Source organism: Thalassophryne amazonica, chromosome 13 (genome assembly GCF_902500255.1).
Source record: "Thalassophryne amazonica chromosome 13, fThaAma1.1, whole genome shotgun sequence".
Classification (NCBI taxonomy): Eukaryota; Metazoa; Chordata; class Actinopteri; order Batrachoidiformes; family Batrachoididae; genus Thalassophryne; species Thalassophryne amazonica.
Window position 1 is genome coordinate 39,894,238 of NC_047115.1, and position 11,959 is coordinate 39,906,196.

The window sequence follows — 11,959 nt, forward strand, 5'->3', positions numbered from 1 at the left end:
GATTCATGTACTTTTCGAAATACCGGTGTTCTGTCAAGATGTGCAGTGTTGTCGAATTGTGCGTCTGGTCGCATAAATCGACAGTTCCGCGTCCCAACAATATTGTGCTGTATACAGCATGCACATGCAAATTTGAACTTTTTAAAATTGAAAAGACACTTATTGCTGTTGTATTTTCATTCCTCGGTTGCTTGGTCGGGGAATTCAACGCGGTAAAGAGGCACGTCAACCCGATGGGGGAAGTGTGGACACGTGAAAGTCTGGGTAGAGAGAACTGCACATGCATGCGCAGTTGCGTGGAGGGCTGGCTTCTCGACAGGAATGACATCTCGTCACGAACTGCTGTGAAACTGGGTTGAGTGTAAAAAGTCTTAAGCACCCTCATGCACTCAAAAAAAAAAAAAAAAAAAGACTCATTGGATGAACTCAATTAAATTATGAGCAGGGTTTCCATCCAATAAATATATGTAGCCCCAACTCAAAATAAAGCACACCCATGCAAGATAATTGAACTTCATTTAGTTGGACTACATATATTTAGTAGATGGAAACTAATATAAATATATGTCTAATATCAGTTTTTTGAGTGTGTTTCTGTATGAAGTATTAGATAATCAGTTTTTTTTTCTGTATGCAAATACTACTACTACTACTACTAATAATAATAATAAGAAGAAGAAGAATGATAACAGTAATAATAATTAATTTGTCAATTTTTAAAGAACATATGACACTTTTTCTGATAAGTGAAACCTTGATTATTTGCATGAGTTTACAAAGATAAATGGGATAATAGTCAATGAACAATGAGCTGATGTTCCTGACAAACCGTAGGATAGCTCACAGAAAATAATTTCAATAGCTTACACAAAGCCCTGTCTAAGACTTTTGCACAGAACTACATTTGGTCACACAGCTCAGACACTCCAGCAGCAAGCAGCTGAGTTAAAAAAAAAATAATAACGTCACAATCTGATTTATATGGGCTATATGTGCAATAGCTATTACTGAATAACATATGATTGCATGATAATCATGTAAAACGTCTAATACATGTCATGTTAATTTACTATAGTTGCAAATATAATCAGGCTAACAAGCGTATTTTTATTTTATTTTTGATTTAAAGTCTATTATTATCAAGACAAGGCAACACAGAAAACATTTAGACAAGTCTAAGATGTAAGCAAAATATATGAATTTGTTGAAATCACGCCAAAACGACAGACTCAAATGATAAATTAACATTTCTGTTTCAACAAAGAAGTCAACAGAATGACGTAAAATTTTTCACGTCTATTTTTTAAGCCACCTCGTTGCATTTTTTTTTTTTTTTTTTTTTTTTTACTCACTCGGCCGGACAGAAAGTTTTATCCGTAATTATGCAAACAGTGTTTAAAAAAATGTTTAAAACAACACTATAATCAGAAATCAAGAGGATCTCTACATGATTCTTGCTGCTCAATCGATGACAGTAACATGTAGAGATTTGTTCTGTTCCCACGTGCGCATCCATCCACACCACGTGCACTTTGCGCTGCAGGGCTGGAAGCAGCAGGGCCGGTACTGGTGGAACTGTGGGTAGTGGGGGATCAGGCAGTACTGGCGGTAATGCTGTGGTACAGTCACGTGGATGGGTCCCACGCTGTGATTGTCCCTCACGAGCACTTTGACCGCTACTCTCCTTGCTGAGATGCTGCACGCGGACTCCTGGCGCCGTTTGCTTTTGTATCTCCTGTTCTGGAACCAGATTTTCACTTGAGTCTCGGTGAGTTTTAGAGCTCCGGCCAGATCCGCCCGTTCGGGCCCGGAAAGGTACTGCTGCTCGTTAAAGCGGCGCTCCAGCTCGTGCACCTGCGCGTGAGAGAAGGCGGCCCTGGAGCGCTTCTTGGCGCCGCACACGGATCCCCGGCCGGGGTTCCTGCGCTGCGCTTTCTCATCCTCCCCGCTGGGCTCCACAAAACGCAGAAGCTGCTTTGCGCCGTCTGGAAAAACACAAATCGCTGTCGGCGTCAAAGTTTGGGATTCGTGTTAAACTGATTTACTTGAGAGCTTAATTAAAGCGCACACACACATACATAGAAACTGCACTAAAAGGTTTATTTATGCAAGAAAATTGTAACTGTAGAGTGACGTACCTGTTGATCCATCATATTTTTGGAAATAATGAATTAAATATATTATTTATGTGTATAAGTTATTTTTGGACCAGCTTTTTTTTCTTACTTAAATGTCATTTCTTCGCTAAATGTTAGTCTTTATTTGTAAAACATACAATTATTGTGACATAATTCAGCTTTTTGTTTTTTAATAAATCAGGAGAGATGGCTGCCCTACCTCCTCTGTGCTCCTGCTTCTCTCCTTCCTCCTCACACCGAAGGGTCCCAGGAGAAAATCTCTCCACGTGGATGCGCTTCTCGTCCAGATCGAGATGAACCACATCGTGGTGGACTGTTGCGTTTTCAGTCTGTTTTTTCCCTTCAAACTCACTGCGCACTGCGCATTTTGGCGCACGCGGCTCCGCTGCGGTGCCGAAGCCGCTCTTCCTCTGGACATCACCCCCTGCGGTGAGGATGTTTTCGATGGAGAAGGACGAGAAGCTTAACGTCATTATTAACCAAAACCCACGCGCTGAAGTTTCTTCACACATGTGAGTTAGGACACATCGATTCTCGGCCCTCTCTTTAATTTTTCTAATTAAATTGTGCAGATTTCCGATTTGCAGCGACTAAAGGAGGTGCTTGTCAAGTGTGTTACGATACTCCCAGCAGTTGTAGAAGCAGTTAGCATGTGATAGGCTGATTTATCTCTCGGGTCCCTCCCCATTTGTTTCCGCCCATCGGTGCCGTGCGCTCTGCGCTGCGGGACATTTGGAAATAGAGTGGTGTGCTGTTGTGCATGAAATCACAAAATGTGTCAGATGATCTCTCTGTCACTATGTGCGTAAAAATGCACCGTATCGAATGAGCAGCAAACTCCAATGCGTAAAAGCGGCGCGTAAAACATTTGTTCCGCACATTCCTGCAGCGTGCAGCACTTTGGCTGCACTTTATATAAACATTCAATTAATTTGCTTATTTTACCATTTTGTTTAAATCAATAATTATCAATAATTTTCATTTTCTAAACCATTAGGGGTCATGGGGGAGGAGGGGAGGAGGTGCGTTCTCAGCAGTTACACCGAAATCCTCACAGACTAAGCAAAAGTTTTTGTCGTTCAACCTACGACTGTCTGAAACAGGTGAGCAGCGCCGTCGTGTGGTGTTCGGCTCTTTTTGTGGTGTTCGATACTGATGACAGACGCAGTAATATTTCCTCCTCCCCCTCCTCGGTATTGTTTGGTTTGACTAACCGCGGAATGTATTCTGCACTTTTATGCAGTTCATCAGCACGTTCGACAACTGGAAGGGCACCCATGTGCATACTTTTGCCAAAACGTAACTGTCTAAACCCCCACCCCCCCACCCAACCTCATTGGATCTCCATCGTTATCCAGATCTGCAGAAGCTTATATCTGTTTCTTAAAAGTCCTCATAGAAATGTACTTTAATGTCAATGTGTAACATCAGGAAAAAAGGGGGAAAGTGTTGCCTATATGGTAGTGGATCCCTATCTGCATCCAAATGTAATGGCCTATGCCCCGCCCACCCCTTCACTATGTGGTAAAAAAAAGATCCTCAAATTTATTTTATTGCATTTTCTTTGGGGGGGCTCCTTGGTAGCCAGCCATGATGTTGAAAATGTAACACATGATGTGTAAAACCACTTTGCACTTGGTGGTTATTCTGATTGTACATGAAGAAAGTCTCTTGCTATCAGTAATATTAAGGATTTCAAACATTTTCCCGAAGAACAACTTCTGCAACCTCTTTGGACTCCTATTTGTGTATTGGTTGATTTGGCAGGGACATTGTACATTAATAAACATTTCTGCAAATGTACCAGAATTAGCCAAAGGCTATAGTTTTCATCCACAGTCCCCGGACAGAAGATTTGTGAAGCATATTCAGAGCTTGTCTGTGTGATACACTTAAAAATATGACCAGTTATAAGACAAAGGACAGACAGAAGGGGGCGTGGCAAGCAGCAGCTCCTTTCAGTTTAAAATAACAGGCACAGAAATAGTTTTCAGAGAAAGCTTATTTTGCCTCATCAGGTAAGCTTTGGTCATCCATATTGAGGCACAACAGGAAGAAGAAAAAGTCCTGGGTCCTTGACTGGCCTGTGTGTAGGTTCCCATTGAAGTCCATGTTAAAATTTCCAACATTAGTGCAGAAATCAACATGTTTACAGCCTGGTACAAAACATGGCTTTGGTCTCTAGTTAGTTTCTGTCTCCATGACAATCGTACAGGGTGTATTTTTTCATAACTCCATAGTTTAAGATGTTTTAAGTCATCATACAGTCAATTCACCAGTGTAAATCTAAGACTGATAGTGTTAAATTAACACTATCAGTGTTAAATTAACACTATTTAACACTGATAATGTTAAATTAACACTGCCGGTGTACATATGGTCCTACTCTGGTCAGAGTGAGACCATTATGTTCACTGTCAGTGTTAATTTAACACTGTGATTTTACTGTGGATGCATAATTAGGGTCATGGCCCCTTTGAGTGACAGCTTGTGTGTCATGAGCCATGTTCATAGTGTCGCTGGCTCGAAGGGTGGAGGATTGCGTCTGTACTTTTGAGCATTTTATTACAAATATCTAATAATACACAGTAAAATCACCAGTGTAAAGTTAACATTGACAGTGTTAAAATAACACTGGTTCTACTCTGGCCAGAGTGGGACCATATGTTTACTGTCAGTGTTAATTTAACCCTGGTGATATTTACTGTGTATGATGAAGGTCATCTAAAAAGTATGAGCTGTGAAGTGGAATTTTCATGCCATTTATTTTTTTTTAATGCTAACAGCGTTAGCACTTTCAGCAGCTATCAGGAGCCTGATGACGGATGGTTTAGTTAATCCATGATTAATGAGGAAATAAGATGGTCATAATTTTTAATGCCCACACCAAAGCTAAAACCACTACCCAGTCCGCAAAAATATGATTTAATGTACACCCAAACCAAAGTTAGCCTGTTAGCTTAGCTTTTTTGGTAACTCTAAGATGGAGATTTGTTCGGGCATCATTAGTCCCACCCAGCCCATGTGGAGTCTTGCCTATGCTTCACCTTTTTATCCATTTATGGGTTTGTTTTGATGCAAGCAGAGTCAATGCTGCCATTGGTGACCCCTATTGCAGCAATTTTGGGCTTCAAAATACTTCTTCCGAGTTTCCATTCAGAAGCTATGGGTGATGTCACACAGGGTTTGTCCAGTACATTGCAGTCTATGTTTTTTATGTTCATGTGGGGCCAATGTTCCCTACGTTGGAGCAGTGTCTTGCTTAAAAATGCAATAATCACAGCAATAATCAGGGCTGGAACCTAACAACCTTTTGGTTAAGTCATCAAAATGAGAAAAACATGGGGTGGGCTCAGCACAGAAGTCAAGCTCACAATGTATTTATTTTTTTTTTTTAGTAGTTCTCAACAAATTTTAAATACATGAATATCTGCAGAACTCTTATTTTATCCAGAATAAAATTAGCCCAAGAGCATGACAGTTTAATACCTGACGATTTGAAGATACAGTAAATCCAAAGAAATCTGCTGGAGCTTTAAATTTGAAAGTCCTTTTCAGTGGTTTTGATTGATGGGTCAGTAACCCTATCAGATTTGCTTTAGCCATGGCAACAAGCATAGAAGCTATGTATTAAATGATAGTTGCTATGGGGTGACACACAGCTGTCCAAAAAAGAAGGAGGAGAATTTTTTTCCCCCAATGCAGTGTGTGGAAAACCAACCCCAGTCTGCATGTTTTGTGTTCTTTTGTTGTGCTAAAATTAGTTTTGCCAAAAGGTGCCAAAAAGGTGAAAATGCTCACACGTCATAAAGACTTACTGGACAAAATGATGTGAGCTAAAAAAAAAAAATCAGCTGTTGTTTCACACAGAAATTAATGTTTTGCTGTTACTCTTTTGATGCATAACCTCAGTGTATTTTTGGTGACATGAGGTAATACCTGACTTGGTGATAATATGACCCTTTTAAACACCACTTTACACTATATTAAAAAAAAAACGCTGGATGGACTCAAATTTTGGGCAGGATTTCCATAAAATAAATATTTGTAGCCCCCACCTACATTAAATGCAATTCTATCGGGTGTACTTTCCTTCAGATGGGTAAACAATATTTATTGGAATGAAATCATGTACAAAATTGAACTGGCTTTTCTTTATTGTACCTTTATAAATATCGTTTACCTGCTGACACGCATGGTGATGATGATCAAATCCAAATCTCCAAACCTCTTCTACTGATAATAACAATAATGTCAGTGGACCCACAGCACGGATGTCCGTCTCGTGCAGCCTCCAACATCTCCACACACTTTTCCTTCTCTATATTTAGGCCCCGGCGGGTCTTTTTGGGCGCTCCTTGAGTGGTTGCCATTGGAGACTTTGTTTTGGGAAAGCTGCGCGCCTTGCAGCCGCGCTGCTATCTTTGGAAGCTGCAGATAGAGATCGGCAGAACAGCCGTGTCCAGGCCGCGTCCTCAGGCATCGCCGTGCTGTCGCCAGCTCTATTTACACTGAGGACTGCGCACCACTTAAGCCTGACACCAGGTATGTCCAACACCGGCAGCGCAGGAGCCGCAGGAAGTGGACGAGGAGCCCATCAGAGGAGACAAACACTCTGTTTACGCGCCCATTCATCTCCATTAACTGCGCAGGATGAGCAGAAGGTGGGGGCAGAGTGCGATTGTTTAACAGCTAAGCACTGATGATGATGATTATTTTACCTCTGCAGAGGCATTAGTCTATCTGTCAGCAGGATTACTGAAAAATATACAGTCTAGGTCCACGAAACCCGGTGCAAGGATCAAGTCTTCCAAAAACACGCTGGTCTTAGTGTTGCAACACTGCAAGAAATTAAATAATGTGGGTCTATTTAATTAATATTACGTCAACAAGGCCTACAAAACCTGGTTCTTTCAATAGGCAAAGCAAATTGTACAAACTGGAAAAAAAAAAGTTACATTTTGCTTTTTTCCATTGAAGCAATATATTTTGTGGGAGCAGTTGAGATAACAAATTAAGTACTAAACAGTTCTTCCGGTGATGATCTGGATGTGTATTCCAAATTATTTTCTATCTGGTGACATTTTGTGATAACATGAAAAGGAGGCAATTAATACATTTTGGTGGTGATCAGGATTTGGATGTGAATTCTCCATCATGTTTTTCTTTGTTTTCCATGGAGGTAAATAAATAAATTATTTTGTTTTCTTCAGAAACTGCTGATATCCATGGATCCAGGTGATGACATCAAAATGAATTGTTGAGAGCTCATTAGAATCTGGATGCAAATTTTCCATTATGGTTTTTCTCTGTTTTACGCACAGAGGTTAGAAGATGACTAAGGGGATGAACTCAATTCATTGTCAGGCAGGAGTTCCATACAATAAATATACATACACCCAACTAAATTAAATTAAACTTTAATGCCTTGTTTGAGTAGTGGCAACATTTATTTACTGGATGCAAATCTAGCACAAAATTGAATTATTATTCAATTTAATTTATTATTTTAATTTATTGAATTTATTATTTTAGTGCATTACCAATTGCTTAAAAAATACATCAATTTCTCAAAGTTTTCACCTCATCTCTACCAAAACCTCGTGGAATGACCAACATTATAAAGAAAATCCACTAATTATTATTATTATTATTATTATTATTATTATTATTATTAATACTTCACGTCCCACCCCTGCCACATTTCTCCATGTAATGTGGAGTTGCGTCAGGAAGGGCATCCGGCGTAAAACTTGTGCCAATTCAACATGCAGATCCACCTTGGATTTGCTGTGGTGACCCCGAGTGCAAACAAGGGAGCAGCCGAAGGGACTTACTATTCTTCTTCTTATAATTATTATTATCTGGATAATAATTCGGGATTATTAATTTCATTCAAATTGGCCCATTTCTTGTCATTCTTGATAAATATCTAACAAACTAGCAACATTGATCTTGATCAAACACATCTGAGAATTAACTGAATCTCAGATGTTGAATTGGAAAAAGTAAACACACTTTCCCTAAGTTTAAAATTGGAAATAAACCCCAAATTAATTCACCCAACTATTCAATTTGAGCTTCAAGTTAAATGTTAAATTTACAGTGTGGAGAAATGTCATGCCAGTGGGAGGAAAGATACAACTCTTACAGTATTTTTTTTAAAATATTGGACAATGATGCAAGTAACTGTACATGTAACACACTGAGTTTACCTGAAAACAGTTGGGAAACCAGTAATCTCACTTTGTAATTAAACCCCGGGAGTAAATCCAAGTTAAGTGAGCAAAATATGACTGTGCTTAGAAACCGTATGGTCACTTATCCAGATTTATACTTGTAAATTTAAATTGGGAAAGTAAAAGGATGTAGCTTCCCATCTGTTTCCATGTAAACTCACATTGAATTTGCAAGTACTGCAAAATTTGCAAGAATTTGCAAAGTACTGAAAAACGAAATAAAGCTACAAGCAATACATTATTATTGTTACTCGGAAAACAAAAATGACTTTTGAGTTACCTTATATTATTAATATTTTTTTATTTTATATATATATATATATATATATATATATATATATATATATATATATATATATATATATATATATATATATATATATATTTTACAAAAGATTTATTTATAGGTATGAATTGATTTATCTGTTGATAATTTTTTATGTTTATCTGGCTGCGGATGCTGTCTGTCTGGTTAATGTCCATCTGTGAGTTCTAGTCGGACACTAAGCTCGTCTCTACATTCTCTATGTTTCTGGTTCATGTCTTATAGTGCGCATGTTGCAAAAAACAAGAAGAATAAAGGAGTGGCGAGAACACGTTAAAAAAAACTCAACCATTTTGGAATAATGGAGCAACACTTGGTATGCATAATTTTGATTTGCCCTCTACTGTGTTTGATTGCTTTTTTAACGATTACAAAAAAACTGTACTGTATAATATTGTCAATTAATAGGAATCGCAATAATACATGAAGTCAAGTTAATCCATTACGTTTACTTTCTTTTTTTTTTTATTTTTTTTCTATTTATTTGCGTATATATCACATTCAGAGCTTACGGGTTTCTACACGAACATCTTTACTCATCAGTAACATGTAATACACCAGTTCAACATTACACAGCAGGTTTATAATATTAAAAAAACATGTGGCTCAGAAATAATGCGCAAACACTGTGTGGTTTGTCTGAGTCAGTGGGTTTAGAGGTTTCCTCAGCCATAATCCGTTACACGGGGTTTGAAAAATGCTTCCTCAGTGTTAGGTGACATGCTGAAGTCTCTCCTGCGCTACCACGCACGGATCCCCTGCAGGGCTCCTTGGCACGGTGTGACCACTGGTCCTTGGGGCGCCTGCGTTTGCGTCTGCGCACCGAGGTTCCCCAAATTAACAAACGCGTTAGCAGAAGTGTTGTTGGGCGACAGAGAATAAGTACAAGAATAAGTGTTGGTGTACACGGAGTTGTTGTAGCTGTAGGCCGGGTAGCTGCTGTAACTGTACGGGTTTGGAGCTCCGACAGTGTAAGACGTGTTATAGTTCTGACACGGCCTCCCGTCGCGCACCAGCACCGGCACGGCCACTCTCCTCGGCGGCGGCGGCGGTGGAGGAGGCGCGTGGGGATGATGATGGTGATGGTGATGGTGATGACCCGCCATCTCCAAAGTCTTGTCTTGCCGTTGCCTCTTGCATTTGTACCTCCTGTTTTGGAACCAGATCTTGACCTGGGTGGAGGTGAGTTTGAGCGAGCTGGCGAGGTGTTCTCTCTCCGGGGCGGACAGGTAGCGCTGCTGCTTGAAGCGTCGCTCCAGCTCGAACACCTGCGCCTGGGAGAAGAGGACGCGGGGTTTCCTCCTGGTCCTCTGCTGCTTGCTGGCCGCTCTGTCCGCCTCCGCCTCGTCGCCGTCAGCGCGCAGCGCAACGCAGCTTTCTGCAGGAGAAACCATTCCATCAATGCATGTTGGCTGAAACACTTATCACACCGCAGTTTTAGCATTAAACACAAGCAATTTATAATCACAACTGCAATTTCAGCTTTTAAACAATTACACTGCAATTTTGTTCCATTTTTGGATAATATGTCATGTTTACACGACTACATTCTCCTTTTAAATAGAACTGCGGGAAAGACCAGTTTTGCATTTTATTTAATTTTTTTTTTTACTTATTTGAAATTCTACTGTAGGCTATTCATCCTCAAAATTTCAACATATAATTTCTGCAAGAGAAAAAGAAAAAAACACATTATTATTGTTAAATTATTCTGCAATTACGATAAATTTGGTTGAGCACCTGTGCAAGAAAAGCGCCAGACTTAAATATTTATTTTATGGCACTTTTTATGATAAAGGCGTGGAAAATTATATTTTTGTGGCAATTATATTAAATACAGGCCACATTACAAATTAAGAATCAATTTAAGCGACTTCATTGCAGTTTCTAGGAAATTAAAAAATGCACATAAATAATCACAAACACCACAATGCTGAAAAGCCTCGAATAATTCTTGTTATTCGGCGTTTGTTATTCCAGGATAAAATTATATTATTATCAACACAACTGAGAAAACAAGTTGCAAATTACGCAATAATTCTGAAATAGTCCCTGAGGCTTGTTTTAAATAATACGGCAACACGAAATTTATTGCGAAATGTCGATTAATGTGGGTTTGAGTACACGGTTTTAAATGAGATTATAGACATTTCAACAATGCACCTTTGGGACAATAAAAATTATACATACAAATTAGTTGTTGTGATCATATAAATCGTTGCACTGGCTGCACTCACTGCTTTCTTGGTGTTCTTCCTGCTCCAGCCGCAGCTCTGCTGTGTTACTCTGCGCCTGGTTGCTGAACATCTCCGCCGACGCGCCGGACTCCACAAGCCGCTCGTGCGCCGTCATCGTGCTGATATAGGACATCCTCTCTTCGCTCTCCGACAGCACGGAGCTGATGGAGCTCGGACTGTCCCTGCCAGCCAGCATGCAGGAGGGTGGCGAGTGACAGCGGAAGGACCCCGGCGGTGCCAGCGCGCCGGAGAGTCCGAGGCAGGAGGAGATGAGCTGCAGCTGCTGAGACTGCTGCTGCAGCTCTAACTTCAAAATGTCCTTCACAGAAAAGGGCGTGCTGGAAGAAGTGATGACCGGGCTCGGAAGCATTATAAAGTACGGCTTGCTCTAAAACGAGGATGTTTGTTTCCAGACCGTGCGTAAAAGACGCTTTTCCTAAGGCTGCGCGCTGCGTGTTTTTCACATCCCTCCCTTCTGAGGTCGATCCTGTCTGCTTGACGGAATCCAGTTATGTGGAGAACGACCCAGGTCAGCCAAGATGCTGTCCTCTCGCTCTCAGTGACGTCATCGCGCAGGGGAGGAACCTTTCACAACGTTATGAAATATAATTACAGCAAAATGATAAAATAAGGAAAGTCTGAATGGGGGAAAATTTTATCCTAGTATTTTTTTTTATACTGTATCATTTGGTTGAGCAAGACTCATATGCACAAGTTACTAGAACTGCACTTTACGCAGCCCTTGAATACGATTTAAATAAATATATAAACAAATCCTGTCTCTGCTGAATGGTTCCGTCCCATCATCACTGAGGCTGTTTCTAGATTAGGGTTATCTTTGTTTCCTGTCTGGTGAAACCCGCGGATAAGATAATAAAAGATAATGCGGTGGAAAATGAGAACGACGGAGCAGTTTAAAGAGAGAGCGAAAAAGAATATTGTAGGATTTTTCGTTTGTTTGTTGCGTCTCCATCTGAGAAACTGTGTTTTTTCCACAAATCTGGGCGTGGAAGGAAAGAA

General features: G+C 40.1%; 2 protein-coding genes across 2 annotated transcripts; both read right to left on the minus strand.

Annotated features, from left to right (window-relative positions):
- Positions 1-681: 681 nt before the first annotated feature.
- nkx3.3 (NK3 homeobox 3) lies at positions 682-2,749 on the minus strand. Its single transcript, XM_034184990.1, has 2 exons — positions 2,338-2,749; positions 682-1,985 (listed from the first exon to the last, which is right to left on the minus strand). Exons 1-2 carry the CDS (start codon positions 2,648-2,650, stop codon positions 1,462-1,464), a joined length of 837 nt encoding a protein of 278 aa, XP_034040881.1. The 5' UTR covers positions 2,651-2,749; the 3' UTR covers positions 682-1,461.
- Positions 2,750-9,065: 6,316 nt separating this feature from the next.
- On the minus strand, positions 9,066-11,448 carry nkx2.3 (NK2 homeobox 3). Its single transcript, XM_034184835.1, has 2 exons — positions 10,940-11,448; positions 9,066-10,080 (listed from the first exon to the last, which is right to left on the minus strand). Exons 1-2 carry the CDS (start codon positions 11,307-11,309, stop codon positions 9,443-9,445), a joined length of 1,008 nt encoding a protein of 335 aa, XP_034040726.1. The 5' UTR covers positions 11,310-11,448; the 3' UTR covers positions 9,066-9,442.
- Positions 11,449-11,959: the final 511 nt, after the last annotated feature.